The sequence below is a fragment of the Sorex araneus genome, chromosome 2, assembly GCF_027595985.1.
Source record: "Sorex araneus isolate mSorAra2 chromosome 2, mSorAra2.pri, whole genome shotgun sequence".
Taxonomy (NCBI): domain Eukaryota; kingdom Metazoa; phylum Chordata; class Mammalia; order Eulipotyphla; family Soricidae; genus Sorex; species Sorex araneus.
Genome location: NC_073303.1, coordinates 231,714,703 through 231,741,872, shown reverse-complemented (window position 1 = coordinate 231,741,872; position 27,170 = coordinate 231,714,703). Strand labels below are relative to the sequence as shown.

General features: G+C 63.1%; 3 protein-coding genes across 6 annotated transcripts; all 3 read right to left on the bottom strand.

The window, feature by feature from the left end:
• Positions 1-44: 44 nt before the first annotated feature.
• Positions 45-6,102, bottom strand: HSH2D (hematopoietic SH2 domain containing). The gene is made up of 6 exons (XM_055127513.1): positions 5,737-6,102; positions 4,893-5,010; positions 4,039-4,128; positions 3,624-3,789; positions 3,009-3,143; positions 45-541 (listed from the first exon to the last, which is right to left on the bottom strand). The coding sequence occupies exons 1-6, from the start codon at positions 5,792-5,794 to the stop codon at positions 215-217; spliced, it is 894 nt and encodes a 297-aa protein (XP_054983488.1). The 5' UTR covers positions 5,795-6,102; the 3' UTR covers positions 45-214.
• Positions 6,103-6,240: 138 nt separating this feature from the next.
• RAB8A (RAB8A, member RAS oncogene family) lies at positions 6,241-11,224 on the bottom strand. Its single transcript, XM_004616672.3, has 8 exons — positions 11,065-11,224; positions 10,076-10,136; positions 9,242-9,302; positions 8,969-9,046; positions 8,779-8,868; positions 8,632-8,697; positions 8,370-8,420; positions 6,241-7,722 (listed from the first exon to the last, which is right to left on the bottom strand). The coding sequence occupies exons 1-8, from the start codon at positions 11,186-11,188 to the stop codon at positions 7,630-7,632; spliced, it is 624 nt and encodes a 207-aa protein (XP_004616729.3). The 5' UTR covers positions 11,189-11,224; the 3' UTR covers positions 6,241-7,629.
• A 2,107-nt stretch (positions 11,225-13,331) lies between these two features.
• On the bottom strand, positions 13,332-26,181 carry TPM4 (tropomyosin 4). 4 transcript variants are annotated; one of them, XM_055127250.1, is made up of 9 exons: positions 19,793-20,112; positions 18,112-18,245; positions 17,650-17,767; positions 17,246-17,316; positions 16,398-16,473; positions 16,208-16,270; positions 16,044-16,113; positions 15,295-15,533; positions 13,332-14,371 (listed from the first exon to the last, which is right to left on the bottom strand). In XM_055127250.1, the coding sequence occupies exons 1-9, from the start codon at positions 19,922-19,924 to the stop codon at positions 14,309-14,311; spliced, it is 966 nt and encodes a 321-aa protein (XP_054983225.1). In that variant the 5' UTR covers positions 19,925-20,112; the 3' UTR covers positions 13,332-14,308. The 4 variants fall into 4 exon arrangements, with proteins under 4 accessions (XP_054983225.1, XP_054983226.1, XP_054983223.1 ...); XM_055127251.1 differs by lacking the exon at positions 15,295-15,533; XM_055127249.1 differs by lacking the exon at positions 13,332-14,371 and having other exon boundaries at positions 14,737-15,533.
• Between the last annotated feature and the right edge of the window lie 989 nt (positions 26,182-27,170).

The following is a 27,170-nucleotide window of genomic DNA, read 5'->3' as shown; positions in this document are numbered from 1 at the left end:
AGGAACAGGAGGGGGCAGGCGGGGGATAAAAAAGCAAATACAAATCCGAAACGTGCAGAATGTAGTTCCCAGGCACCCCCGCCGAGGCAGGGCACTGACCTGGAAGGAGAGTCTGGCCCCGCCGTCCCCGACCTCGCGTTAGGGCCGCAGCGCCCCCTCGTGGAGGAGCACAGCGAGGCCCGTTGCAGCCTCGGGCGCGGGCTGGCCGTGGCCCCTAGAAGCCGGGCGCGAAGGGCGGGGGTCGGCCATACTCCTCAGGGACCCCGGCCTCCTCGTTGTTCCCCACCGCGGGCCCCGCCCAGCGGGCCGTCCGGGGGACCACGCAGACGTCTGTGTCGACGTTCTGGCTGTGCGGGAGGTCGCGTAGCCGCTGCCACCGCGCCTTCTTGCCTGCCTGGGGCAGCGCCTTCAGGTTCCTCCAGAGTCGGTGGCAGGCGTCTTCCACACGTGCTCCAGGGGCTCCCTCGGCGGCTGCGGCCTCCTCCCATGGTCCCTGGGCCGCCTCTGCCCGCTGCGTCCCGTCCTCCAGCCGTGGGGATACCTGCAACCCGGCGCCAGGGTAACAACAACAGCTGGATGCTCCGGGGCGCGGGTGTCCCGGGTGAGCGCACGCCTGACCCGCGAGAACCAGCTCCGAGTCCCCGAGAGTGTCTGTGGGCCCCCGAGCTCTCCCCCACCATAAAGTTCCCACCTCTGCCCGGCCCGCACCCCAGCTAACCAACTGCCCCCTTGCCTCCCCACCCACCCAGCGACTCCCAGCCCGCCCCGTCCTGTCCAGACCCCGCCCCCACCTGGCCAGGCCCGCCCTTCCCTGGGCAGACCTGCCCTACCTAACTAGATCCGCCCCCACCTGGCCAGACCCCGCCCCCCGTGCCCAGCGTTAGCCTAAGCTCCGCCCGGGATAAGCCGCTAACCAACGCGCCTCCGGTTCCACCCTCAGCTTGCCCACCTCACCCCTCCAGCTCCACCGTCCCTTTCCTACAACTGAGCCACCCCGCACCCCCCCAGCCTGCCACACCGACGTGCCCAGAACCCGAAGGTGGGTGGACGTCTTAGAGAAGCGCCGCACAGCGCCGCCTTGCGGCGATTCAGCGGAAGTCTCACGCCCCGTTTCTGAGGGGGCGGAGGGGTAGAAGCAGGATTCAGCTCGCTCGGAAGCCCTAGGTTTGGGGTGATAATCTGCCATCAAAGGAACTGAGGCTACCTTTTTTTGGCTGGGTTTTATTTGGGGGCACACCCCGCGATGCTCAGGGGTTACCCCTGGCTCTGTGCTCAGGAATCACTCCTGGTGGTGATGGGGAGGACCATGTGGGGTGCCGGAAATCAAACACGGGTCGCCTGAGTGCAAGCAAGCGCCCGACACGCTGTGCTACCACTGCACCACCTGAAGCTGCGTGCTTGATCCTGAAAGACCCCATTCTTCACACTGAAGCAAACCCACGGGTGGAAATTTCTTAGAGAAACGGGCCTGGGGAGGTACGGAAGCGCCCACAGCGCCATCTCGTGGCGTTTCTGTGGAACTGTCGCGGCCCGATTTTCCCACGCTTAAGATTTACAGCCCTGGGCTGGAGCAACAGTACAGCGGGTAGAGCGTTTGCCTTGCACACGGGCGACCTGGGTTCGATTCCCAGCATCCCATATGCTCCCCCGAGCACCGCCAAGAGTAATTCCTGAGTGTAGAGTCAGGAGTAACCCCTGAGAATCGCTGAGTGTGACCCAAAAAGCAAAAAAAAAAAAAAAATATATATATATATATAAAAGATTTCCAGCCCTTTTCTTTGTTAGGTGTGTTAGGTGTGGGCTCATTAAGGATCAAGCTCATAGCTTCGGTAGCAGAGCGGTTAGGGCTCTTGCTTGCATTCAGCGGCCCCAGGTTGGTTCACCGGGACCCCATACGGTCCCAAATCATACCAGGAGTGATACCTGAGTGCAGATCAGGAGTATCCCCTGAGCATCTCAAGAGCCCTAACTGCTCTGCTACCGTTGCAGCGGCCGAAGCTGAGTGCTTGGATCCTTAACTACCCTATACCTAACATTCCGTCCCTCCCCAGGCCCGGTTCTTTAGGAAATAAATGCCCACCCGTATTCCTGACCTCCTTCCAGACCCCGCTATAGCTCCCCACTAAGAGAAACGTCTCGGGGCTGGAGCGATAGCACAGCAGGTAGGGCGTTTGCCTTGTACACAGTCGACCAGGGTTCAATTCCCAGCACCCCATATTGTCCTCTGAGCACTGCCAGAAGTAATTCCTGAGTGCAAAGTCAGGACTGGCCCCTGTACATCGCCGGTGTGACCCAAAATGCCCCCCCCCAAAAAAGAAACATTCCCTGGGGAGGGAAGGAAACGCCCCACAGCGCCGTCTTGTGGCGACATGGTGAAAGTGGCGTGTTTTGTATTCGCCGGGAAGATTATCTCTGTCCTAGGCTCCTTCTCACCCTTAACATTCCTCCCAAAGCACCCCAGTTCCCTTGACTGCAGCTTACTCCACCCCAGCCTTTTGGGGTACAGAGTTGAATCTTTCCTCCACCCACTCCACGGAGAACAGGGGAGCACAGGCTGAGGCCGTCTCATATATATTGGAACCTGCCCTAATAAAGACATGTAGGCTAGGGCGGTGGGTGAGGATCAGGTGCAGTGAGGTGCAGAGAATCCTTAGGGCAGGAGGCACCGCTGGGATGACCTGGGGGCGAGCTGAGTCAGGGCGGGGCTGAGGGTGGAGCTTAAGGTGGAGCTGGGTCAGGGCGGAGCTCAAGTTGGAACTGAGTCAGGGAGGGGCTGGGCTGGAACGGAGGGTGAAGCTTAAAGTGGAGATGTGTCGGGGCAGGGCTGGGGGAGGGGTTGGGATAGGGCTGGGGCGGGGCTGCGGCGGGGCTGCGCGAGAGCCTGAGTGTGGAGCTGGGTTTCACCTGGGTCCCTGGAACGGGCGTTAAACTCGGAGGGTGATGGGCCTAGTCTCCACCTGTGCTCCTGCCCCACCCCAGTTGCAAGGTGCTAGCTTTTTGTCACTTACCTTCTTAGGTGCGTTCAGAGGGCAGAAGGGGGGATTCTGACGTGGGCTGGGGACCAGTGGGGGCCTAGAGGCTTTCTTAGTCAGTGCATTGGAGTAAAGCAACAGATCCTCATAATCCACGTTTCCTGGATCCTTCTGTGGGGCAAAGGGGTTCTGTAGCTCAGCCCCAAGGAAGAGGCAGAGCTGCCACCCTGGGCAAAATCCAGAAGCAGAGAGGAGTGGGTCGGCTGCTCCAACCACAGCCCTGTGGGCTCTGTCCACAGGGCTCCTGAGGAAGCATGCCCCGCCCACTACAGGCTGAGCCAGGCCCCACCCACGGGGCCCTATAGGCCATGGAGACCACGCCCTCTTGTGCATAATTAGAAAGCAGTCCAAACCACTGCCATCTAGGCCCGTTATTAGGGAGGACGCCCCACCCACCCACCCATTTAACCTTATTCGGAAACATCCCATCCACCCACAACCAGGCCCCGCCCACTTCCGGTTATCCTAGCATTTGCGCCACATACTGAGTGTGAACTTTAGTGAAAAAAAAGCCAGGGGTGGCGCATGAGAGAAACAGAACACAGACTGTCTAAGGGGCACCTGGGAGCTGAGACATGGGGCCCTCTTTACCTGTCCGCAGGCCTGTGTCAGCAGCTCCTGGTGTGGCCACAAGGGCTGCTGCTGGTGGAAGGCCACCAGGGAGGCCAGCGAGGCATGCACCGTCTCCTGCCCAGGGATCAGGAAGCCCCCCGCATCCAGGAGCTTCACCATGAAGTGGCGGCAGCCGCTCTGGGCTCTGTGGAGACAGCACAGTGGGCTGGTTGCCCAGCCTTGGACGGGTCTCCCTGGGGGAGCCACAGGACCACTCAACACCCCAGCAGTCCTCATTCTGAGACAGTCTGCTACCCCCAGGCCTTTAGGTGCTGGGCACAGCTGGACATGCAGCCGTTCCACTCAGTCTGCACCCATCAGAGCAGCCTTCCGTATTGCCTGCTTTCTGAGTTGAGGTGGGATGAGGCCCCCTCCCTGACTCCCCCCACCTTACTTGTAGGAGAGAGTGTAGCCCACGTGGCTGTGGCTGACCCTGAGCAGGAAGGTCCCCAGTGGCCTCGACGCCAGCAAGTCTTCAGCATCCCTGGGGGCACAGGCAGGAGGAGAGGGATGGCTGAGACCAGGGCCTGGCACAGCCAGGACCCAGCCAGGACCCCAGCATCCGTGCCTGAGCCTGACAGACCTCGTGCGTCCACTGCCCACTGACAGCCCAGCCCCAGGAGGGTTTGTCCACCCGGCAGAGCCCGACCTCGGGCTGACCTCAGTCCCAGGCACTGCACAGTCCTCACATTATGTTGTGACCACACCTGGGGGTGTCCGGGGTCAATCCCGGCAGTACTGAGGGACACATGGCCCTAGGAACCAAACTGGCCACCTATATGCAAAGCCTGTGGTTGACCCTTTGACCATTTCCTTGGCCAAACACAAGGTTGGCACCTTGGGCCAACCCTGAGGTGCACAGGGCTTACTCCTGCCTCAGTTCTAGTGTCCCTCCTGATGGTGCACAAGGGACTCTAAGGGGTTCTGGGAATTGAACTGGGGTCCAGTGTGTGCGAGGGAAGGGCCTGGCTTGCTGTATTATTACTCTGGCCCTAGGGCCAACACTTTAGTGCTGACCCTAACTGCTGGGCACAGAGGTTGGGGTGCTGTGTGAGCAAGGTTGTGCTTGTCAGCACCCTTGGGGGCTCCCACTCCCCAAATGGGACACGGAGGTCCAGAGGAGAAACTTTCTCCAGGTCACCCAACACACCACCTGGACTCCCTGCCCCTGTTGCCTGCAGAACACGTGGAGTGAAGCTGGGCCCAGATCGCGCCAGGAGGGTGTGTGGGGGGCACAGGTGTCCTTACGCTCTGGAGATGGCGCCGTGGAACCAGGTGGGAATGCCTCCATGTGCCAGCGGACCCATCTGTGTCTGCAGAAACCAGTCGAACCAGGGAGGCAGGTTTTGGGCCTGGGCCATGGCATCTGGGGAGTGGGCAGTAGGAGAAATAGTCCAATCTGAGCTGGACTATTGGTGACTGAGCTGACATGGTCTCAGTTTTGTTCCTTCCTTACAGCTCATGATGCCTCTTCCTGCAGGAAGTCCTCCGGCCTTCATGGGGGCTGTGAGCTTAGAGCTGATGAGCGTTTCCTGAGCCCCAGCGAGGTTCCTGCTCACCACGCTGATGGTTCTCATCTCCTCGTTCAGTGAGAATCATGGGTACTACTAGCAAGTTCCTCATGTGCTCACAGCCCGTCCCTGTCTAGATTGCCCAGCTTTACCCTGTTCTGACTTTGGGAGGCAAGTGTAGCCCCCACACCCGTCATCCCACAGCCCCACTCTGCAGGAGCGCTGGCCCCCACACCTGGGCTGCGCTGGCACCTGGCCAGAGCAGAGCGAGTCTTCCCACAGCTTGTACCAGGGGGCGGGAGCCCAGGCAACTGCCAAAGGGTCATTCCAGGACCCACCGCCGGCTGGTGCGGAGCTGGCCGCCACGTGGGGGAAGGAACACCCCTTGCAGTGTGGGGGTCTGTTCTTCGCCCTGGATTCTCCCTACCCAGCAAATTCCTGCTCATCTCTTAAAACCCAGTGAAATGCCCTCCCCCAGAGGGCCCACCTGCTCCAGTGCCCTGGCCTGAGTTTGGAGAGCTGGGTGAGGGGCTGGTCTGAGGCACGGGGCGAGCAGAGACTGTGGCGCCCCAGCCACTTACCTAGGAGTCCCGGACGGCGAGGCCCCTGCTGGAGTGTTTGACTGCTGTCTGGTTTCATTTCTGGGAGCGCTCGTCACAGGGGCGGGCCCCACTGCCCGGCAGATGGACGCACACCCGGCCCGCCCTGACACCAACCTGGGCAATGGTTCCCGCGGGTGAGGGGCACTGCAGGAGGAACCTTGTAAGCTGAGCTGGGCCTGGGTTCTAGTTTCAATTTTGAAAGTTGGCCAAAGGCCACGGAAGCGGAGGCTCTTGTGGAGGCCCTCGGAGACAAGGCTGGAGGGTGCCGACCCCAGGGGCTCCAAACAAAATAAAAGGGGCGAAATAAAATGGGCGGAAACACCTTTGACTTAGGCATGGTGGGCTCCGGGCTAGGGGAAGCTGCCTGGAGGCCCCTGGCCTGCTGCAGGATGCAGCCCATTAGGAACAGCCGCTCCCCGCTCCCCAGACCCCATCACTCCTGGGGGTGGGGGCTCTAGCAAGCAAACTCACCACCAAGGCAGCCCCATTCTTAGTTTCATTTTATTTTGGGTTCCGGGGGCCACGTGTGGCGAGCCGGGGCTCCTCCCAGCTTCCCCATGAACAGCGGGCCTGTGACCTTCAGCCTCCACCTGCCCTGCCCTGCCTGGTGGAAGGCACGGCCACTTCCTGCTCCCTGGGGTGGAGGGCCCAGCTGGGTGGACCCCATCCACTGGTCAGGCAGGTGCCTGGCCCCCTGACATGGGGTCCCCGTGAGTGGGAATATCCCGGGGGCTCCCATCCAGTTCCATGCTGACTCTGAGGCCCTCCACCTGGCGGACGGAGTCACCATAACCTTGCACCGAGCCCAAGAGTGTCACATGTGCAGGCCAGAGCCTCTGACCAGTCACCTGCTTGTTTAGACTGAGCCCGTGAAGGACCCTGGGGGACAAAATCCTGGCACGCAGACAGGCTGTCCCCAGCAGGAGCAAGGTGCCCAGGCAGAGGTGACTGGCAGTCCAGGGGGAGGCAGACGGGGAACCTGCCAGGGCAGACCCAGGAAGAGCACTGGGCTTTGAGGGCCAGGTCTCAGTGCCGGGCTGGGGGCAACAGGCTTTGGCACAGAGCCCTGGGCAGATACCCGTTCCCACGAGCTGGGGTGCAGACACCCCATTCCCACTGCTGGACCTGGGGTGCAGTTCCACTGCCATGAGGGGGGCAGGAGGTGACTCAGGTACGGTCAGGCAAGGCCCAGGAGCTGCCAGTGAAGGGGCTGGGCGGGCTGTGTGCACAGCGCTGCAGGGCTACGTGCTCAGAGCCCCTGAACCCCAGGGCGGCCTCGGGGCCCTTCTGCTCAGCAGGGACCTGGGACGGGAGGCAGCAGGCTGCGAAAGAGGGGCGCGGGGGACTCAGGGTACCCACCCTGAGCAGCTTGCTGGCGTGGACAGAGCCACTGCCTGCAGGGAGCGGGCGCGGTGGGACTGTTGATGCTGGCATGTTGGGTTTAATTCAAGACGCTACGGAATCGGCTGGGGCGGCAGCAGCCGGCCAGGGTTAGGGTCGAGGCGAGGACGAGGGCGCAGCGCCCAGCTGCCCGCCTGCACGCTAGCTCAGACGCGGACGCCCCCGCCTGGGAGGTGCTCACGGTGCTGGGGAAGGTCCAGCCCCGGCCGTGGCCGCTGGAACAGGGGTGGGGGCACCACATGGCACCCACCACCTAGAAGAGACTCTCAGCCTGGAGGGCGTGTCCACTGGCCCCCGCTCGCCCAGGGTGGCCAGTGCTGCGGCCTGTGCTGGTGGCGGGCGTGGGCGCGGCAGGTTGATCAGTCATCCCGGCGGGGCCGGGGAGAGCCTCTGTCTCGCCCGCCTCAGAGCCGAGAGGGTCCCACACGGCTCTGCTGTCCCGGCAGGGCTGGGGCGCACGGCGCCGGCGGCTCACAGGAGGACGCACCGGAAGAAGCCGCTTCTCCGCTGCTGCTCGGCTGTGATCCGCACACCCTGGCTGCTGCCCTGGGGGCTGTTGCCCTCCTAAAACACGAGGAACATTGGGGTGGAGCACTCGGGGAGTACTGAGAGCCAAGCACCCAACGCTGGTTCCCTGCCCCGGCCCGCACAGCCTCCTCTTCCTTCTCAGGCAGCTACCGGGAAGGCTGGGCGTGGCCAGCAATGCCCTGGGCCCCTCCGCCCAGCTCCCACCTTCCCCACCCTGCCCCCAGCGTGGGTCTGGGTCGGGGACACTACTGCCACGGCCAGCGTGCGCCCTGCAGCCACGCCATACACAGCTGAGAAGCACAGGCAAGCATGGGGTGCCGCCGAGTGCGGGTGTTACCGTCAGGCCGAGGAGGAGGGGCACTGGGAGAGAACCACAGGCCACGGGCTCCCAGGGGCCAGGGGTCACGGGGACTCCCCGGGAAACAGGGGTCACGGCCTCCCCGAGAATCAGAGGTCACAGGGCTCCTGCTTTCCTGCACGGGCAGGGGGTGCCTGCGCCTCACGCTCAGCTCAGAGGCTCCAGAGCTGGATGCCAGTGTCAGCCCCTACGAGGCAGGATGCAGCCACCCTGTCACCTGCCCCCTGCCCACGGAGGGGCCGGCATTGGTCACCCGGCCCCGGCACATAGCCCACCACAAGGTGCCCGCTGTGGGCCCAGGAATGATGGGGAAGACCACACTCACCAATTTTTTGTCCATTTTTGCTTTGATGTCCCTGGCGAGAGTGAAAAATGCCTGTGGAGGAAGGAAACCTTGGGGTCCCCATGCAGTGGCAGGGCGTGGGCGGGGCGTGGGTGTGGCTGGCTGGGAAGGTGGGGCTCACCCCAGGACACCGCCCCTGCCCTGGGTGCCAGCAGTGTGGTGGCCCGCCTCTGCCTCCCCCTCAGTGGACTCGAGCGAGGCCCTGCTCTGCCAGTGCCCCTGTGGGCCGGGCGGGGGAACTCACGTTCTCCACATTGATGTTCGCCTTGGCACTGGTCTCCATGAACTTGATCCCGTAGTCGAGGGCCAGCTGGAGGGGACACTTGCTGTCAGCCCAGCGCTGGGGCCTGCTCTGTCCCGACCCCGGCCGGCCCCGCTGCCCCAGCCCCACCTTTTCTCCCCGCTCCTTGGACACTTGTCGCTTGTCGTTCACATCACACTTGTTCCCGAGGATCATCTTCTCCACATCTGCAGAAGCATGCTGGGAGGGGGGCACAGAGCAGTCAGCGTCCCTCTGGACACGCAGGTGCCGTGCAGGGGAGGGGCTCTCAGGGAGGCCCAGCCCACCCCCCCCCACTCACCTCCTCAATGTTGCGGATCCAGTTGCGGATGTTGTCGAAGGATTTCTCGTTGGTGATGTCGTAGACCAGCATGATGCCCTGGGGGCAGGGGGGGCAGCACTGTCACGGCCACCCGAGCTCAGGGACAGCGCTGGGGAAACCGAGGCATGCCCCAGAATGTCTAACTGAGGTGCCCATGTGCCCCCACACTCAACACCTCCCTGTTCCTGTGGACAGGGTTCAAGTCTAAGAGACAAGTAGCAAGCCTTGGCCGGCCCCCTCACCCCTGCTCACCATGGCTCCGCGGTAGTAGGCCGTGGTGATGGTCCGGAACCGCTCCTGCCCCGCCGTGTCCCTGCAAGATGAGGACTCAGAGCCTTGCAGCACCCCCATCCCCCGTGCCGGGGAAGGGCGTGGAGCCCCCCAGCTGCAGCTCCTGTTCATGTTCACAGGGGGTGGGGCGGGGCCTGGAAACCAGGACTGGATTCCAAGTCTTGTGCCACTGTGAGGCACATCCCTTGACCCCATTCTCCTGTGTTTCCCTCCCCTAGCTCCTGGCCCAGAGACACGCCCAACAGCCTGCAACAGCAGGTACGAGCACACAGGCCCACACACAGACACACACGCAGGCACGAGGCACCCAGCGATCACAGCCTCATGCATGCACAGCTGTGTCTGGGAAGGCCCCAAGCCACAGACGCCAATGCTGGGGACGGGCATAAGCTTTCCCGTGCCCTGAAGCCCATCTCGGCAAGCCTGTAGTTGCACAGATCTGACCAGCTCACCCACCTGGCCCTGATCTCAGAGTGCCCAGAGCAGCCGGTAGAGACTGCATCGAGGGCCACACAGCAGTTGAGGATGGGGTGTGGTTGCAGCCCGTGTCTCCGCAAAGGATAGAGCATGGATGCAGGGGTGAGGCAGGGGGCAAGGGTGAGGTGGGGTGGCAGGGGTGAGGTGTGTGGCAGGGATGAGGTATGGGTATAAGGGTGAGGTGGAAGGTGCAGGGGTGAAGTGGGGGTGCAGGGATGAAGGGGTGTACAGGGGCGAGACAGGGTGAGACAGGTGAGGTGTGGATTGAGGGGTGAGGGGGGCTGAGGTGTGGGTGCAAGGGTGAGGCAAAGGACTCACCATATCTGCAGTTTGATCCTCTTACCATCGAGCTCTATGGTGCGGATTTTAAAGTCGATTCCTGAGGGGAGGAAACATACCAGTGAGTCCCAGAGTGGTAGCATGGAGTGCAGGGTAGAGGGGATCAGGGTGGGTCAACACAGTTGCTTCACTTTATCGATGCCCAGAGCAAAGACCCTTCAGTTTTCTGTGACAGCAGCCAGACTGGGCACGGTCAGGGGCACCCCCTGAGCCATTAAGCAGGCCCCCCCCCCCCCCCCCCCCCGCACTGCGCTGCTCGTGGACTTCCCATTCCGGAAGTCACAGACCTTGGGAGTCCCAGAACCTGAGACTGAAGGTACAGGCCGGCTGCATCAGGCTCCCAGTGGGGCGCTGGAGTCCCGGCACCCAGCCACCGTCCTTGGGGGCCGGGAAGCAGGACGGACGCAGCAGGCGCTGTGCGGCGGGCGGGAGACGCCCACCCTTCTCGGCTGCCCACCCAGGCACGGGACTGCAAGGTGCAGAGCTGGAGCTGCCCGTTCCCGGCTGTCCGGGGCATCACAGCCCTCGTGCGGTGCCGGAACTGGGCAGGTGACAGGGCCACAGTCAATGCCCCGGGAAGCTGCGGGACAGGCAGCGCGATCCGCACAGGGGGCTTCACCGCAGGGAGTCTGGGAGGGGCGGTAGAGTGTGGCCCTGGCCCGGCCGAGCAGCGGTCCCGAGGGCTGACGGCAGGGAGCCCTCCAGCACAAGCCAGGGTAGTGCCAGTAGCCCCCGCGCGCCCGCATCTCTCCTCAAGGCTGGGCCCGGCCTCCGCGCCCCAAAGAGCCGCCACGAGGGGCCCGACGGGGATGGCGGCAGCGCCAGGGCGCCCCGGACACCGGCTCGCGCACTGCGGGGCCTCAGTTTCCCCACCTGGAAAATGGGCGTGAGCCGCGGCCGCCCTCCTGCGCTGCCCCCGGCCGTCTCCTGGACCCCACCCCGGGTGTGCCCGGCCCCGCCACCGGTACCTATGGTGGAGATGAACGTGGAGTTGAAGGCGTCCTCCGAGAAGCGGAACAGGACACAGGTCTTCCCCACCCCGGAGTCCCCGATCAGCAACAGCTTGAACAGGTAATCGTAGGTCTTCGCCATATTACACTCTCCCCGACGGGAAGTGTGGCCGGCGCCTCGCCACTGGCCGGCGGCCACGTCCATCAGCCCCGAGCCCGCCCCTCATTGGCTGCCGGCCCGCCGCCCCCGCGCCCCGCCCGCCGCGGGGAGCCCTGGGTCGGGGACGCGCCGCGCGCAGAGCCGGAAGCGGCCCGGCTGCGCCTCTCATTGGCAGGCGTTCGGGACCGGCGGGTTGCGATTGGTTGGGGGCGAACGGTCTCGGGGGGCTTCAAACGGGGAGGGGCGTGGCGTAGCAGCCGTATCTCCGCCCCGCCCCGCCCCGGAGGCCCCGCCCCTGAGGGAGATGGGCCTGGAGCGTCGCCAACGGCTTCGCGCGCTGGCGGCTCGGGGCGGGGCCTCTTGGACGGGCGCGGACGCGGGCCCGCCCTGTGCCATCCCGCTGGTCGTCGCAGGGCCGCGGGCTCCTCTGTTGCGTTTCGTGGCCGTGGTCCGCCCGCGGAGAGCGGGTTCTGGGCTCCCGCGCCGCCCGGCCCCCCGCCCTGATTTGGGGTGACCGGGAACTCTGTCCCCGCGACCTCGCACCTGGCCTCGCACGAGCCCCTAACCGGCTCACCAGGAACGTACAAGCGTCCCCAAACCCTGAACCCACTAACCAGCCTTCCCCCCTGCTCTGGGGTCCCCAGCCTCGCCCGTCACCTCGTGCCCTCCTGCAGCCTGCAGTGTCCCTCTAGGTCCATTCCGGCGTCCTGGTCTCTGCTGCACGGCTGCCTCGCCCCAACCCCGCCCAGTTGTAGGTTCTTTGCTGCCACCCCCACGGCCCGGTGCTCCTTGTCATGCTCACGGCTCCTCTTCAGTGACAGCCTTGCTTGCAGCCTGACCCATTGGACTGTCTCCTGGGCCCAAGGAAAGTTTTTGGGCCACACCCAGAGGTGTGCATGACTTATTCCTGGTTCTGTGCTCAGGAATCACTCCCAAACGTGTTTGGGGATCATGTGGCATTGGGCATCAAACTGGGGCCTCCCACATGTCAAACCCAAGCTTTGGCACCATCTCGGGCCTACATTTGTCACTGTCACTGTCATCCCGTTGCTCATCTATTTGTTCGAGCGGGCACCAGTAACCTCTTGTGAGACTTGTTACTATTTTTGGTATAATACACCAGGGGTAGCTTTCCAGGCTCTGCCATGTGAATGCGATACTCTCAGTAGCTTGCCGGGCTCTCTGAGAGGGAAAGGAATCGAACCCGAACCCGGGTTGGCCACGTGCAAAGCAAATGCCCTACCCGCTGTGCTATCGCTCCAGCCCCAAAAGGCAGACGGTGTGCGTTGACCAGGAATTGAACCTGCGTCAACTGCTTGGAAGGCAGTATGCTCACCACTATACCACCAACGTGCCAGGGGTGGGTGGGGGGGTGCTACATCAGTGTTTAAAAAGACATTGACTTTGGGGGGACCTGAGTGATACTACAGCAGGGAGGGCACTTGCCTTGCACACTGCCAAGCCAGGGTTTGATCCCCGGCATCCCATATGGTCCCTTGAGCACCATCAGGAGATTCCTGAGCGCAGAGCCAGGAGTCAGCCCTGAGCATGCCTGCTGAAGGCTGTGGTAGGGGTGAGGACTGTCGCTTCTCTTTGTGATTCCTTGTCCCCTTCCCCCAGCTGGGACCTGGGGGCAAACATTCAGGTAGTGAAACCAAGTATTGTGGAGACTTCAGTTCCTTGCATGAGAATCTGAAGTCTGAAGTATTCGTTCTCTGGATGGCATCTTTCTCCCTGGGATTCCTGCCTCCCACCTTCTCGCTTTCTCCCTCACCATCCTTAGTCCACACGCTGATTCAGACTCACCTTTAGTGGCTGTTCCTTCTGCTTGCTAGTATTGGGGAATCGGAGGAAGCCACGGCCGGGGCTTTGGGATGCCATACACCTGCAGGAGTGATTGTCACGGGGCCAGAGGGGTAGGGGGACAGGTAGGAGCACTTGCCTTGAACAAGGCCAATCCAGGTTCGGACCCCAGCACCACACATGGTCCCCCAAGTTGTAAGCATCACAGCCGTGGCCCCCAAAACACACAGAATGACAATGGTATACCCTCCACCTGGGCCCTGCTTTGGTTCTCGGGGGTCTGCTCCCATTACCTCCCCACCCCTCAGGACTCACACAAGCCTCCTTTATGTAAAAATTTATTGGACCAAAATGTAGAAAAAGTGAAACTGTTACATAGGACACAGTTGCGAGAATCTAGGGGAGAGTGGACTTCATTCATCATTGCACCTTGGCTAGTGTCAGGTAGTGTGGAGCTCAATAAATAGGACAGTGAGGCCGGCAGCAGGGCGCACTCGGGCCGAGGTGAGGGACTGTAAACATCAGCTGGTCCCCGTGCCGCGCCGGGTGGGGGTGCACGGAATGTCTCAGCTCGGAGATGTTCACTGGGAAAGGCAGAAATGAGACAGGGCCCAGAGACGCAGCCTTGGCTCAGAGGGCCCCGTATCCAGTTTGATCAGGAGTTTCTTGGCCTTTCACCCACTGGGGCCTGGCGACGGTCGAGGGAAGGGAGATTGGCTGGCTGCTCTGAAGGACAGAGGGCTGCTGCCCGGCAGCGGCTTGACCAGTGGTCAGTACTGGGCTGACATGGTGGTCACCTCCCCTCCCGCCTAGGGCGGCTGTTCCAGTGCAGGTGCAGGAATAACTCTGGGGGGCTGCAGGGGTCTGGAGAGCCCCCCACCCTGCCCCCACGGAGAGGCTGTTCCATGTGGTGGCAGGCGCAAAGAGCCGGGATGATCAGGTTTACCTGCCCCTGGTGTGGCCACCCGCCTGGGCTCTGGGTGGAAAAGCCCCTTTGTTTGAATGGGTTGGCCCACCCCCCACCCCCCCAGGAGCAGGAAGCGTGTGCATGGGCCTCGAAGCCAATCAGGCACCCAGGCCAGCTCCAGGTGGGAGCTCCAGGTGGGGGCTGAAGAATGAGCAGTGGAGGGACCCTGCCGAACAGAGAGAAGGAAGGAAGGAAGGAAGGCAGGCAGGCGAGGGGGCTGGTGCTCGAAGCTTTCTCTGATACAAAATATTTGGTCAGTATTCACGATTGGCCCCGTAATCCACAGAGCCGGGTGTGCTGGGAGCGGCCATGCTAGATACAGTTAAGTTCATTTAGCGTCTGGTCCAGTGTCTGGTGTAAGCCCACGTTCTCTTCTTTGGCCTGGGCCAGTTTTTCTGGTGAGGATTGAAAAGGGAGGGGGATGAATTAACAGGCGTCTCGGTTAAAGGAACAGGAACATTTATAGCGGGGCCTTTGGAGCAGTTTCTTTCCTTTGGTCACACACACACCGGCCCCGTGCCCCGGCCCCGATCAGCCGCACCGTTTCCCAGGCCTCAGCTCTGCATTTTTTCCCTTTTATTTCTTTTTTTTTTTTTTTTTTTGGGTCACACCCAGCGATGCACAGGGGTCACTCCTGGCTCATGCACTCAGGAATTACTCCTGGCGGTGCTCGGGGGACCATATGGGATGCTGGGATTCAAACCCGGGTTGGCCGCGTGCAAGGCAAACGCCCTACCCGCTGTGCTATCACTCCAGCCCCTCCCTTTTATTTCTTTTTCTAACTTTTTTGGTCACACCTGGCAATGCTCAGAGGTTACTCCTGGCTCTGCACTCAGGAAATACTCCTGGCGGTGCTCAGGGGACCATATGGGATGCCGGGGATCGAAGCCAGGTCGGTTGTGTGCAAGGCAAATACCCTCTCCACAGTGCTACCACTCCGGCCCCCCAACCCTGCATTTTAATGACTGGAGAAATAAAGTTTCAGTCAAGGGCCAAGTGCTAAATCTGGAAGACAGATGGGGCGAGGTCCCTCACAGGATTTGACCCGTGGCACCGCATGCAGCAACACCAGGAGTGGGGGAGCAGAGAGCGGATGCGCCTTTTCCAGCCCCGCCCACCACTCCCGGCATTTGTGAAGCCGTTTCTACCTAGGACAGCTCGTGACCTAAGGCCAGGTGGCCGGCTGGCACCTGGCTGTGACGCCTCAGCATGTGGACAGGATTTCCAAGGATTTTAGTTCACCCCAGCAGTCCTCAGGGGTTACTCTTGGCTCGGGGACCCTGTGGTGTTCGGGACAGAATCCAGACCAGCCCCCCACCTGCAAGGCCTGTGCCCCGGCTGGCCGAGCAGTCCCAGCGTCCTGTCCCGAAGCCCTGGCAAGGCCTCGAGAGGTCCAGCTCCTGCTGGCCGGCGGAGAACAGGGAAACTGGGCCCTTGGGCCACGGCAGAGGGAGGTGTCAGAGGGCAGAGTAGGCAGCCGGGAGACCCCGTCGCCGAGGCTGTGCTCCAGCGCTGCGGCCCAGGCCTGAGTCTTGAGCTTCTGAGTGAACAGCCCGTCTGGGAGAGCGCGGAAGAGGGATGCAGGACAGAAGGCAGCGCAGCGGAGCCCAAGAGAGAGAGAGAGAGAGGGAGAGAGGGAGAGAGGGAGAGGGGTGTGAGGACACAGGAGCAGGGAGCCGGAGGGAGCGGAGGAAGGGACAGTCTGAGGCCTGACTGCTGCGTGGCTGCCCGTTGCCGGGACCCCGGCCTGGTGCTCCCGAGACTCTGGGGACACAGCGTGGCTGGGGAGAGGAGGGAGGTGAGGACTGTTCGTTTTCCTTTTTGGGCCACACCCAGAGATGCTCAGGGTTCACTCCTGACAGGGCTCGGGGGATCGAACCCTAACTGGCCATGTGCAAGGGAAGTGCCTTCCTGGCTGCCCCATCTCTGCTGTCCTGACCCTGAGGGGCCTCGGCCTGAGGGTCTGCTCTCTGGGGGCTGCAGTAGTCGGTGCCCCCCAGCCCCATTCCTACAGGCCCCCCCCAGGCCGCCCTGAGGTGCAGTTCAGGATGGCCCACACCCTCCTACCTTCCAGGTCGTCGATGGTCTTCTCCAGCTTTGCCGCCGTCCTCTCCGCGAACTCAGCCCGGGTCTCGGCCTGTGGGGGTGGGGGTGGGGTGGGGAAGGTGTGGTGGGCTGCATCCCCAAAGGCGGGGAGCAGCGGCCCCAGGGAGGCAGGCCCGGGCGCTTACCTCCTTCAGTTTGTCCGACAGAAGTTTGATCTCTTCTTCGTATTTATCTTCTTTTTCAGAGTACTGTCGGGAGAGCAGACAGGGGTGAGGCTCGGGGTGGAGGGCGCAGTGGAAGACGCTTGCAAAGGGGGGGCAGGCTCCGAGTGTGACAAGGGAGGCAGGAGGTCAGTCGCCCGCTGCCCGAGCCCACCTTCTCCGAGGCCGCCTCCAGCGACTTCAGGTTGTTGGTGATGTTCTTGAGCTCCTCCTCCAGGTCCCCACATTTTCTGCACCAAGACAGAGACCTGAGTTTCTGCCGCCTCCCTGCGGGCAGCAGGCAACCCCCCTAAAGGCAGATCACCGTGGGGGAACCAACCAGGGACAGAGGAATGTGGGAAGGAACACTGCTAAGGGCTTTCTGGGGACCCAGGGGCAGCCTGGCCGGCTGCAGGAAGCTGGCGGAGCTGGATTCCTCCCGAAGCCCGGGGGACTAGAGTTCTGTTTGCTTTTCTCTCTTTTTGTTTGGCAGGGAGGAGGGGCAGCTTGCAGATTCCAGCCGACTTTGCCTTTATGCTGCGAACCAGCCAGGGAGGTGCGTGGGACACAGCACAGGCCTTGCTGCCCCCGCCAGAAGTGGTGTCAGCTGCACAGCACCCAGGGCCTGTCTGGCAGGGGGCACGTGAGCCCTCCCCCTCCCCCCTTTCACTTGGGGATGAGGTAGGGCCACACTCAGGGCAGAGTACCCAGGGATCCCGCTGCAAAGCCTGCGCCCGGGGCTGTGGCTCCACTCGAGACTGATGGTCCCTTGGACCGTGGTTTCCGATAAGCCCAATTGTCTTTGTTTGTGGACCGCACTGGGCAGTGCTCAGGGGGTGCTCCTGGCTCTGTGCTTGGGGGACCCTATGGGATACCGAGGATCGAGCCCTCCTGCCATGCAGATGAGCCCTTTTTTCGGCACAGGCAACTCTGCGCTGTTGACGGGCAGGAGGGGCCTGGCCTGCACCTGACGTCTGCTGGTCCCAGCCCTCACCCCCCTGCTCCTGCATCCCTGCCACTCACAGCTCAGACACCTCGGCCCGCTCCTCAGCACGTTCCAGCTCTCCCTCTAACACCACCAGCTTACGAGCGACCTGCAGAGAGCAACAGCGCGCACTGACCTGGAGCACGAATGGCTGGCGGGGCACCCCCCCTACCCTGGCCGTGCCCACCAGGGGGTCTTCCTGCTGCCTAGCCCACTGGGCCTGAGCACAGGGAGAGGAGCAAAGCTTTCCCAGCTGACGAGCCCCGAGCAGGGCCAGGCTGTGCTTTGGCACTCAGTGGTGGACCAAAGGGCATCTGGGCAGGTGACCGAGAGGGGGCCGGGCGTTAGCTGCAGAATGCCAGTGGGCCCACCCAGGTGACCCCCACCTCCAGGCCCCTCTGAACCCTCAGCGTTCCCGCCGTGCCCAGCCGAGGCCACTCACCTCCTCGTACTTGCGGTCAGCCTCCTCGGCAATATGCTTGGCCTCTTTGAGCTGCAGCTCCTGAATCTCCATCTTCTCCTCGTCCTTCATGGCCCGGTTCTCAATGACCTTCATCCCTCTGCAAAGAGGTGCTCCATGGGGCCCTGCGAGCCACCCCGGCTGCCCTCCAGCCCCCTACATTGCGCACAATCTGGCATCTACTGGGAATTAGAGCCTAAAACTTCACACAAAATCTGCATGGCCGAACTTTTCCCTTCTTTTTTGGGTCACACCAGGCAATGCTCAGGGGTTATTCCTGGCGGTGCCTGGTATGGGGGGGCGGGGCGCCATGGGATGCCGGGGACTGAACCTGGGTTGGCGCCCTGGTCCTTAACCCCACCCACCCACCCCACCCAGCGGCCACACCCACCAGCCCCGCTCTGGGGGGCGTCTGCCAAGCATCTTCCGTGCCAGGGGGCTCACCTCTCGCTCTCATCTGCAGCCTTTTCTGCCTCCTCCAGCTTCTGCAGCGCCGTGGCCAGTCGCTCCTGTGCCCGGTCCAGCTCCTCCTCCACCAACTGGATGCGCCGGTTGAGGGCGGCCACATCCCCTTCGGCCTGGGGAGAGCAGAGAGCTCAGGGGCCCTGATCTGGGGAAAGCAACTTCAGAGTCATCTCCCCTCCCCTGACATCATCGGGGAGCTGAACCCTGGACCTCAGGATGCTGGGGGCAGCGAGGAGCCGCGGGGCGTCTGGTCACCTGGAGAGCAAGGCCAGAGCAAGAAAGCAAGAAAGGGGATGCCTCGTCGGAACAGAGAAGGCCAGCAGGAGGCCAGGGACTGGTCATTTCCAGAAGGGCCAGCACCCCACCCATTCCACAGGTGGGGAAACTAAGGCATGCAGGACGGGCGTGGCGGAGCAGGGGCTTGCCCCAGGCGGGCCACCTCGACTCTCACCACCCAGATGGAGCAGAGATCTCCAGAGAACGCGGGTGCTCCTGGCGCCTGAGCTAAGGCGGCAGCAAAAACGGAGTGGGGAGGCAGGATGGGAGGGGGGGATGGTCTGAGAAACCAGCAGCGAGGACCCCTTTCTGAGGCCCAGGCCCTCCTGGAGATTTGGGGAATCCACCACCCCACCCCCACTTCTGCACTGTCCCAAGCCCCCAGCCGGCCTCTAGGGCAGCGCCCAGCGTCCATGCGCTGCTGGCTGCGACCCAAGCCTTTTCCCCCCATGGAAACTTTGATTACGGACTTTCACTCCTCAGCCCCTGGGGTGGGAGTCACCCCCCATACACCCCCACCCCAACGTGTTTTATTTTTTGGTGGAATTGCTTAATCCGCGCCGAAAGCACCCCTACTGGAGGCATCGATCCCTAAGGTCATTGGGAAATGCCAAATTCCTGGACGCTGTTCAGACAGACAGAGAAAGGGCGCTGGTCGGCAGGAATGCGGCGGTCACCGCGCCCCTTCCTGCCGCGCGCGCGCCCTTATAAGGCAAAGCGCCGGCGCCCGGGACGCGCCCCGCGCCTAAACGGAACCAGCTGCGGGCCCGCGCGGCCTCGCGCCGGACCGCGTGGGGCGAGATCACAGCCGACCGCCCCGGGCTCGCGCGCTACTGCCCGCCGCCCCGGCCGGCGCCTGGGGGGGCCCTGCTGCGACCCTCCCCGGACCCGCGAAGCACGACCGCCCCGCGCGGCCTGCGCTGCCCCGGGATTGAGCCCACGCGCAGCGCCCTGCGGAGTGGGGTGGGGGTCGCGGCAGGGGCGCAGGGCCGCGCTGGGCGGGGGGGCAGCGGGAGGCGCGGGCGAGCGTCCGCCCCCAGCCGGGGCCGGAGCCGACACGTCGTCGCGCCGCGCTCGGGGAACAGCTGCCCGCGTCTGGCCCGAGCCGAGCGAGCGCGCAAGGCCGGCCCCAGACAATGGGAACCACTTTTCCGCGGCCGCTGCCCTCCCCAGACTCCCCGCGCCCCGCGCCCCTCTCCGGGATGGTGCCCCCCGCGCCCCTCCCCGTGCCCCTCCCCGGGATGGTGTGCTCCGTTCCCCTCCCCGGGCTCCCCGCGATGGTGCGCTCCGCTCCCCTCCCCAGGCTCCCCGCGTCCCGCTCCCCTCCCCGGGCCCGCCCGCCCCCACGGACGCCCCCTCGGCGGCTCGGCGTGGCCGGGCTCACTTTCTCGCGCCGCTCGCGCTCGCCGTCCAGTTCTCGCTGCAGGCCCTGCGCGCGGTCCTCCGCCTCGTCCGCCTGCTGCTGCAGGGCCTGGATCTTGCGTTTCACCGCCTCCAGCGAGTTGAGGCCGGCCATGGCGCGGGGGGCGGCTGCGGGCGGCTCGGCTCGGCTCGGCTCCGGCGAGAGCTGCAGCGGCCGCGCCCCGGCCCCCGAGCCTTTGCCAGCGCCGGGGCCGCCCCCGCCTCTCCCCGCCCCCCGGCCGGGCCGCCGTCCGGGCGATGAGGTCACCCCGGCCGGCCGCCGACGTCAGCACAGCGGGGGCAGGGCCTGACGTCGGCACCGCTGGCCGCAGCTGCGGGAAGGGGCCCCTTTCGGGACTTATTTGGAGAAAGTCTCCTCCGGCTCCTCCTCTTCCCCGGCGCCGCCCGTGCGCCCGCACCGGCTCCCTCCGGCCGGCGCACTGACGCCCGCGGCAGGCTTCTGCGACGGCTCCATCTTCTGCGCGTCCTGAGGCTCTCTGGCCGCGTGTCCAGCCCATCCCGTGTCCCCTTAATTTCCTGCTACAGGTGTGATAAATCCTCCTCCACCTGGGGACCGATGGACACATCAGCCTGGGGGCGCCTTCTGCACCAGCGTCGCGTCTTCCGTGCGCCCTGTTCTGGCCCCGTCTGTGTGTGCACCTCCGGCCCCCGCCCCCTCCTCTTTCTTGACCTGTTTTTTTTTGGGGGGGTCCCTCAATTCTCTGGGAATTCACACACACACACACACACACACACACACACACGCACGCACGCCGTCATCCACACCCCTCCAGCCTTCCTCAGTTTTGTTCCACTTCGACAGGGTTTTAAAAGCATCATGAGGAGCCGAGAGACCCAGCACAGCGGGGAGGGCTCTTGCCTTGACTGTGGCCGACCCTGGTTCCATTCCTGGCACCCACAGGGTCCTCCTAGCCAGCCTGGAGTGACCCCGAGCACCTCCATGTGTGGCCCCAGAACAAAATAAGTAACAACATCGTTGGAGAGACTCACCCAAACTGTGGGGCCTCGCCATGTGGTTCTGGGGTTCATGTGGTGCCGGGAGCCTGCGCCATGGCCCAAGCAATGTAGGCGCTTGGCTGAGTCACTGTCCGACCATCCCGTCAAGGGGTTGATGTCACTCTGGCTCCCCAGTGCACCCAGGGCAGGGGCTATGTCCACTCGCCTCCCCGACCCCAGCAGTGAGGCCCCTGGAGGGAGAGAATGTGGAGAGCAGCTGGACAGCCCTTCCCTGCTCTGCCCCTCAGTTCCTGGCCCTCTGGGCTGCAGGGTAGACGCAGCCCTGGGCAGTGTGTGGAGGAAGGACAGACAGTAGGGCCCAGCGATTCCCACGGGACAGGCCGAACTCAGCGCTTCCTGCCTCCCACTGCTGGGACTGCCCCGTGCCTGTGTCCCAGCTGAGAGCATGGAGGCCCCCAGGACCCTGGTCACAAGCCAACCTCCTCCAAGGACAGCCACTGGCCTGGCCACTGGGGCCTCTACATGGGCCACTCACACCTCAGCGAGAGGGAGAACCTGGGCTGGCGGGAGCGGCAGGATGTGTTTGACGGCACGTGTGTATCTGCCGTGTGTGTGTGCAGCTGTATGCGTGCACTTGTAAGTCTGCATGTCTGTGCATGAAGCAGCGTGCTCAGTCTGTTTGTGAACCCACGTATGTGTGTGTGGAGTGGTGTGCACGTGTGCGTATGTGCCGTGTGCATGCATGCTGCGCCTGGGCACGGGACAGACGCGGGTGAGGATGGGCGGGAGGGGCTGTCTGGCTGCTGGGTTGTGTCACCGCCAGGCAGGGAGGGGAAGTCGGGCAGGGCAGGAAATGACCCCACTCTGGAGCTCAGCTGCCAGCTGCCCCCTGACCCAGGGTGGAGGCCCAGGAAGTTCAGCTCACTGCCTCTTCACCTGCTGTGGGGCGGGCCTGGGGCTCCTTGGACCCTCAGACGCTCCTGGGGGTGTGGATGGACCTTGGGGTGCCAGGACCCTCCACATTTTCCCACCAGGAACTCCCACCATAAAGACCCTGGTACCAGGTTCTGCCTTGTGGGGGTCGACAGCCCCCACACGTCTGACTCCTCAGGCTCCTGAGCCTGGTCCCCAAAGCTCTGGCCTCAACCTTCTGGGGCTCAGCCTGGACCGCAGAGACACCCCAGAAGTCAGGGACATGGAGGACCCCAGGGGAGTAGACAGGACCCCAGGGGAGCAGGATGGGACCCCAGGGTTCCCATCAGTCATGTCACCCCATGACCTGACACCCATCCTCACTCCCTGTCATCCACACACAGTCTCACAGTGACACCTAAACTCACACTGATACGGCACAGGGCGTCACACTCAGTGTTCCTCATGCCCCAACCCCCACGCTCATCCCCAGCTTCTGTCTGTCCCGCTGTCATCCTGTCCCTCTGATCATCTCCGTCTGTCTCTGCTCCCGCTGGCCCTGGCTCTCTCTCCAAGCCGCTGTCCTCCCCGGAGACCCCGAGCCCCTCCCTCCCTGAGCCTGGTCCCTTCCTGGGACCAACCAGAGAGGGTGTGGGCCATCCTGGTGCTGCCTAGCCTCACCTGCTTGTCCGTCTTGGCCGCTCGGCGTGGTCCAGGGCATTCTCTTTGTCCAGCGTCAGCATCTGCATCTTCTTCTTGATGGTTGCAGGACAGAGGCCAAGCAGGCGGGGCCGGCGGGCGGGGAGGGAGGAGGCCGGCTGGCTTCAGCTTTAGTGGGGTCTCTGTCCCTGCCTGGCGTGTGGTGTGACAGCCTCAGTGTCCCTGACTGTCTGGGGCAGTGGACTCCATGGCCCATCCTGGTCCTGGCTCCCCGGCCCCTGGTCCAGGCCGTCTCTCCTGCTGAGAGGCTGACTCGGTGCCACAGAGGCTCCTGTTTCCAGGAAGCTTCTGTTCATCCTTCAAGGCCCAGATTTAACAACCCCTCCTCCAGGAAGCCCTTCTGAATTTATACACGTGCTCTGGACCCTCTGTCTGGACCTGTGGGTCGCTGTTCGCCTGTTTGAGCATGCAGAGACAGCTGGGCTGGCGTGTCCAGCACACACAGGGCCTGTCCACGTGCCTCTCCCTCCTGACTCCTTGTTTTGTTCTGGGATCACACCCGGCGATGCTCTGCGTCTGTCTGTCTGTCTGACCTCGGATCTGTCTGTCTATCTTCTGTGTCTCTGACCCCCTGGCCACTCCTGGTGGTGCTTGGGATGCCAGGGACCGAATCCGCGTGCATAGCAGGTGCCCTCCTGGCTTCCAATTGTCTGGCCCCTCCCTCCTGCCCTCTGCAGCCTGGCTGAAGCCCCTGTGTGGGGAATCGGCCCCCCTTCCCCGACCGCCCTGTCACTACCAGGCACCCCCCAGGCCTGTGAACCCCGGGCACTGACCAGCAGGGCGCGGGGTGGGGAGGGGAGAGGCGGAGGAAGGTGCTGACCTCAGCTGAGCCGCATGCAGGAGCACTGGAGGGCGGGTGTGAGGGGGTCTCGCCTGGGGCCATGAAGGGTTCAGGAGCAGGATGACTCAGGGACAGAGAGGCCTGAGGATCCCCACGTGTCACTGAGGAGCCCAGAGGGGGCCAGCCTGGTGCTGACATTCGGGGGCAGGGCTGGAATTCGAATCCAGGACCTCTGACTCCCGGGGGTCCCCAGCCACTCCCCCAGTCCTGCTGCACCCAGGATGGGGGTGGCTGTGGGGCGGGGGTGGGGAGGAGGAAGGGATGCCAGTTGCCAGGGAACTGGGAAGCTGCTCACCCACAAATGCCGAAAAACTGGCCTGACCACAAGCTCTGGCCACAGTGAGGGTGATGAATGGTGACCAGGGCTCCCAGGGAGTGGCCTCTGCCCAGGGCCGCCATCCCTCTGGCAGTCTCCTCCAGTCAGGGTCAGTTTACCGTGTGGCAGCTGTTCACGACCTCTGCTCTCTGGCACCTTCCTTGGCACACAGGCCTGCGGCCATGCTGCCCATGCCCCTCGGGCAGGCCGGCCTCTGCCCCGCCCCACCTTCCGGCCCTTCCCTACGCTTCCTTGGCTGCTGGTTTCCACGGGCAGGTGAGCTCAGAGATGAATGTCAAAGGAATGAAGAGCTGCCAGGCTGAGAACCATTTCTCTTTCCTTTTTTATTTTTGGGTCCTCCCCACCAGGTGCTTGCAGCCACTCCCGGCTGTGTCCTGGGCAGCGCCTGGTGCTGCTGGGGGTCCCAACTCCCCATGCGCAAAGCCTGCCTGCGCTCAGGGGCCCAGAACCACCTCCCGTATTTGGCCCTGGGCTCTGACTGAGGGCGATTTGTCCCACACGCTTCGTGTGGGAGCACCGTGTGACAGTGATGGCAGCTGCAGGGTTTGGATCACGCACAACCATGACGGGGAGAATGGCCCTCACAGGCACATGTGCGCACGCCGGCCTGGCCCCCAGAACACAGCGGGAGGGTGTCTCTGCTGCGGCAGGAACAGACGCTCACTCGGGAGTGCTCAGCTGACACGCAGGGGAGAATTCAGAAGAAAACATGCGGGGGCCATGGGGGGGACGTCGGGAGGATGTTGAGGGGCACCATGGCCCAGGCGACCACACGCGCTCCAAGGTTCCCACCCACCGGTTCCTCTGGTTGCGCCCGGCACAGAGCGCCCCCCAGTGGACAGCACGGCCACGAGAGTGACTCGCCACGTTCCCGATCACCCTTAAGTGTATGGCTGCTGGCTCCAAAGACGAATGTGGATAACTGAGAGTGGCAGCAGATGTGATGCTGTGACTTCATTGTCTGCAGAGCTACCAGCAGCTGGGCTTAGCCCGGCTGGTGCGGGCTGTGAAGAGGAACAGAAGCGAGGTGTCGTCACGTTTTCACAACTGCTGGTGAAGACAGGGTGGTGATGCCCAGCTCCCGGTTTGTGTTGTGTTCTGGGTGATGGCAGGAGAGAGGCACGGGCATGGGGTTCCGAGGCCTCAGGCATGGCTGGAGCTCTGGAGGAAGTCTAGGGGGAGTCTGGGTCCCTCCCTGCCAGGGCCATGCTTGCAGACCCGGGACAGAGTGACAGGGGCGCGGGCAGTTCCCGGAGCCGAATAACGCCAATGCAAGAAGACTCGGGGCTCTGCCTGGGAGAGTGTCCCTGCGGAATCCTGAGTTTCTGAAACTCGATGTCTCTTAGTGAGAGTAGTTAAACCCCAAACTGATGAAAAGTGAGTCCTGGACATGTCCTCGTGACCGCTGGACACTGCTGGATGTAGTGTCCCTGTTACAAAGTCAGGGACAGCGGGGGCTCCCAGTGGGACCCTCAGTTCTTTGAACAGGACTTAATAATGTCACAGATGCCTGACGGACGGTGGGGGTGGGCGAACTAAAGACCAGAACCCATGTGAAGAGAACATCCAAGATCAGGACCACAAAGAGACATTCATGACAGGTTGTGGCATGTGTAGACACACGGACACCTGGGTTCTCTGGTCACCAAGGAAAAGCTGGCCTCCTGCTGACCAGGGCCACCAGGGCGCCCTTCATGTCCTTGTTCCGGAGGCTGTAGATGAAGGGGTTCATCATGGGGGTGACCACCGTGTACATCACTGCAGCGACTGTGTCCTTCTGGGCAGTGTGGGAGGATGTGGGGTTGAAATACACCCCGATGAGGGTCCCGTAGAACAGGGTGACCACGGAGAGGTGGGAGCCGCAGGTGGAGAAAGCCTTCTGCTTGCTCTTGGTGGATGGGATCCTCAGCACGGCCGCGAAGATGTTGGTATAGGAGACCAGGATGCCCATGAAGGGAATGAACAGGGGCAGCGCGCCCACGGTGTTCAGGACGAAGTTGATGAGGGATGTGTCAGAGCACACCAGTCTCAGCAGGGGGCTGACGTCACAGAAGAAGTGGGGCACCCGGTTGTGGGCGCAAAAGGACAATTGGGCCATCAGTATCGTGTGCACCAGGGCATTCCCCAAAGCCCCAGCCCAGGACGCTACCACTAGCAGGACACAGACCAGAGGGGTCACGGACGTGGCATAGTGCAGGGGGCGGCAGATGGCCTCATAGCGGTCATACGCCATGGCGCCCAGCAGGAAGCTGTCGATGCAGATGAACCAGATGAAGAAGAACATCTGGGTGAGGCAGCCGGCATACGGGATGCCCCTGTGCCCCGAGACGTGGTTGACCAGCATCTTGGGGATGGTGGTGGTGGTGAAGCAGATGTCCACGGAGGCCAGGTTGGCCAGGAAGAAGTACATGGGGGTGTGGAGCCGGGCGTCGGTGACAATGGCCAGGACGATGAGCAGGTTGCCCAGCCCTGTGACCAGGTACATAACCAGGAAGAGAACGAAGAGCAGCTGCTGCTCCCGGGGGTCCTCGGAGAGGCCCAGGAGGAGGAACTCGGAGACCTGGCTGAGGTTTCCTGCCTCCATGGGCGATCAGGACCTGGGAAATGGAAGCAAGTGGCCGACCCCCAGACCCAGACGCTCCCCGCTCCCTGCCGCTCTCCCCAGGCCCAGCCTCCGCCACTCTGACAAAGGCACCACGACACGCATGCACAGCTGCCCTCCAGCCCCCAGGCCCCGGGGAGAAGGAGTCATTTGTCATTGCCCTGACGGGGCCTGAGCCGTAGTGCAGGGTTTGAGGCACTGGCCCTGCAGCACCCACCTGGGCTCATCTCTGGCACCCCAGATGGTCCCCCAGGCACCGCCAGGAGTGGTCCCTGAGTGCAGAGCCAGGGGTCAGCTCTGAGCACCGCCGAGTGTGACCCAAAAGAGCAGCAAAAAAGAGACAGAGACTCAAAGACAGGGAGAAACAGAGACAGAGAGACAGAGAGACTCACAGACATAGGCAGAGATAGAGAGAAACAGAGAGACAGAGACAGAGAGACTTAGAGACAGTGAGACTCACATACAGAGAGACAGAGGCTGGGACAGGCAGCCCTTTGAGGTCCTTCCCGTGGAGGTGTCAGTCTGAAGTCGAGTAAGCATGAGCCATGTTCAGTGTGGGTGATGGATGGGTGCCCCCGTGCGCTGGTGGCCGAGCTCAGGGGGCAGGAAGGGTCACTGTGTCCTTGGTCCCAGCACAGCCTGGGGGCACATGTCACTCATGGTCTGTCTCACCCTGCGCCTGTCCCACCTCTCCTCTCTGGGGTCAGACCTGACGAAGATCCCGCCCTCGTCATCATAGGACCCGGGCACCCGCCTGCTTTTCCTCTCTTTGCCTAGAGATGGATGCTGCCCCCTTTACTTCCCTGCCTCCCTGTTTCCTCCAGAAACCCCGGCCATGCCAGCCCCTCTCACAGGGCTCACATGCACCAGAGCATCTGGCTTTACTCTGTTTGCATCGTACAGACCAGAGAGGCAAAGTCGCTTTCCTGGGATAGCACAGTAGCCCTGGCTGGAGCCTCTCGGCCCTGCCA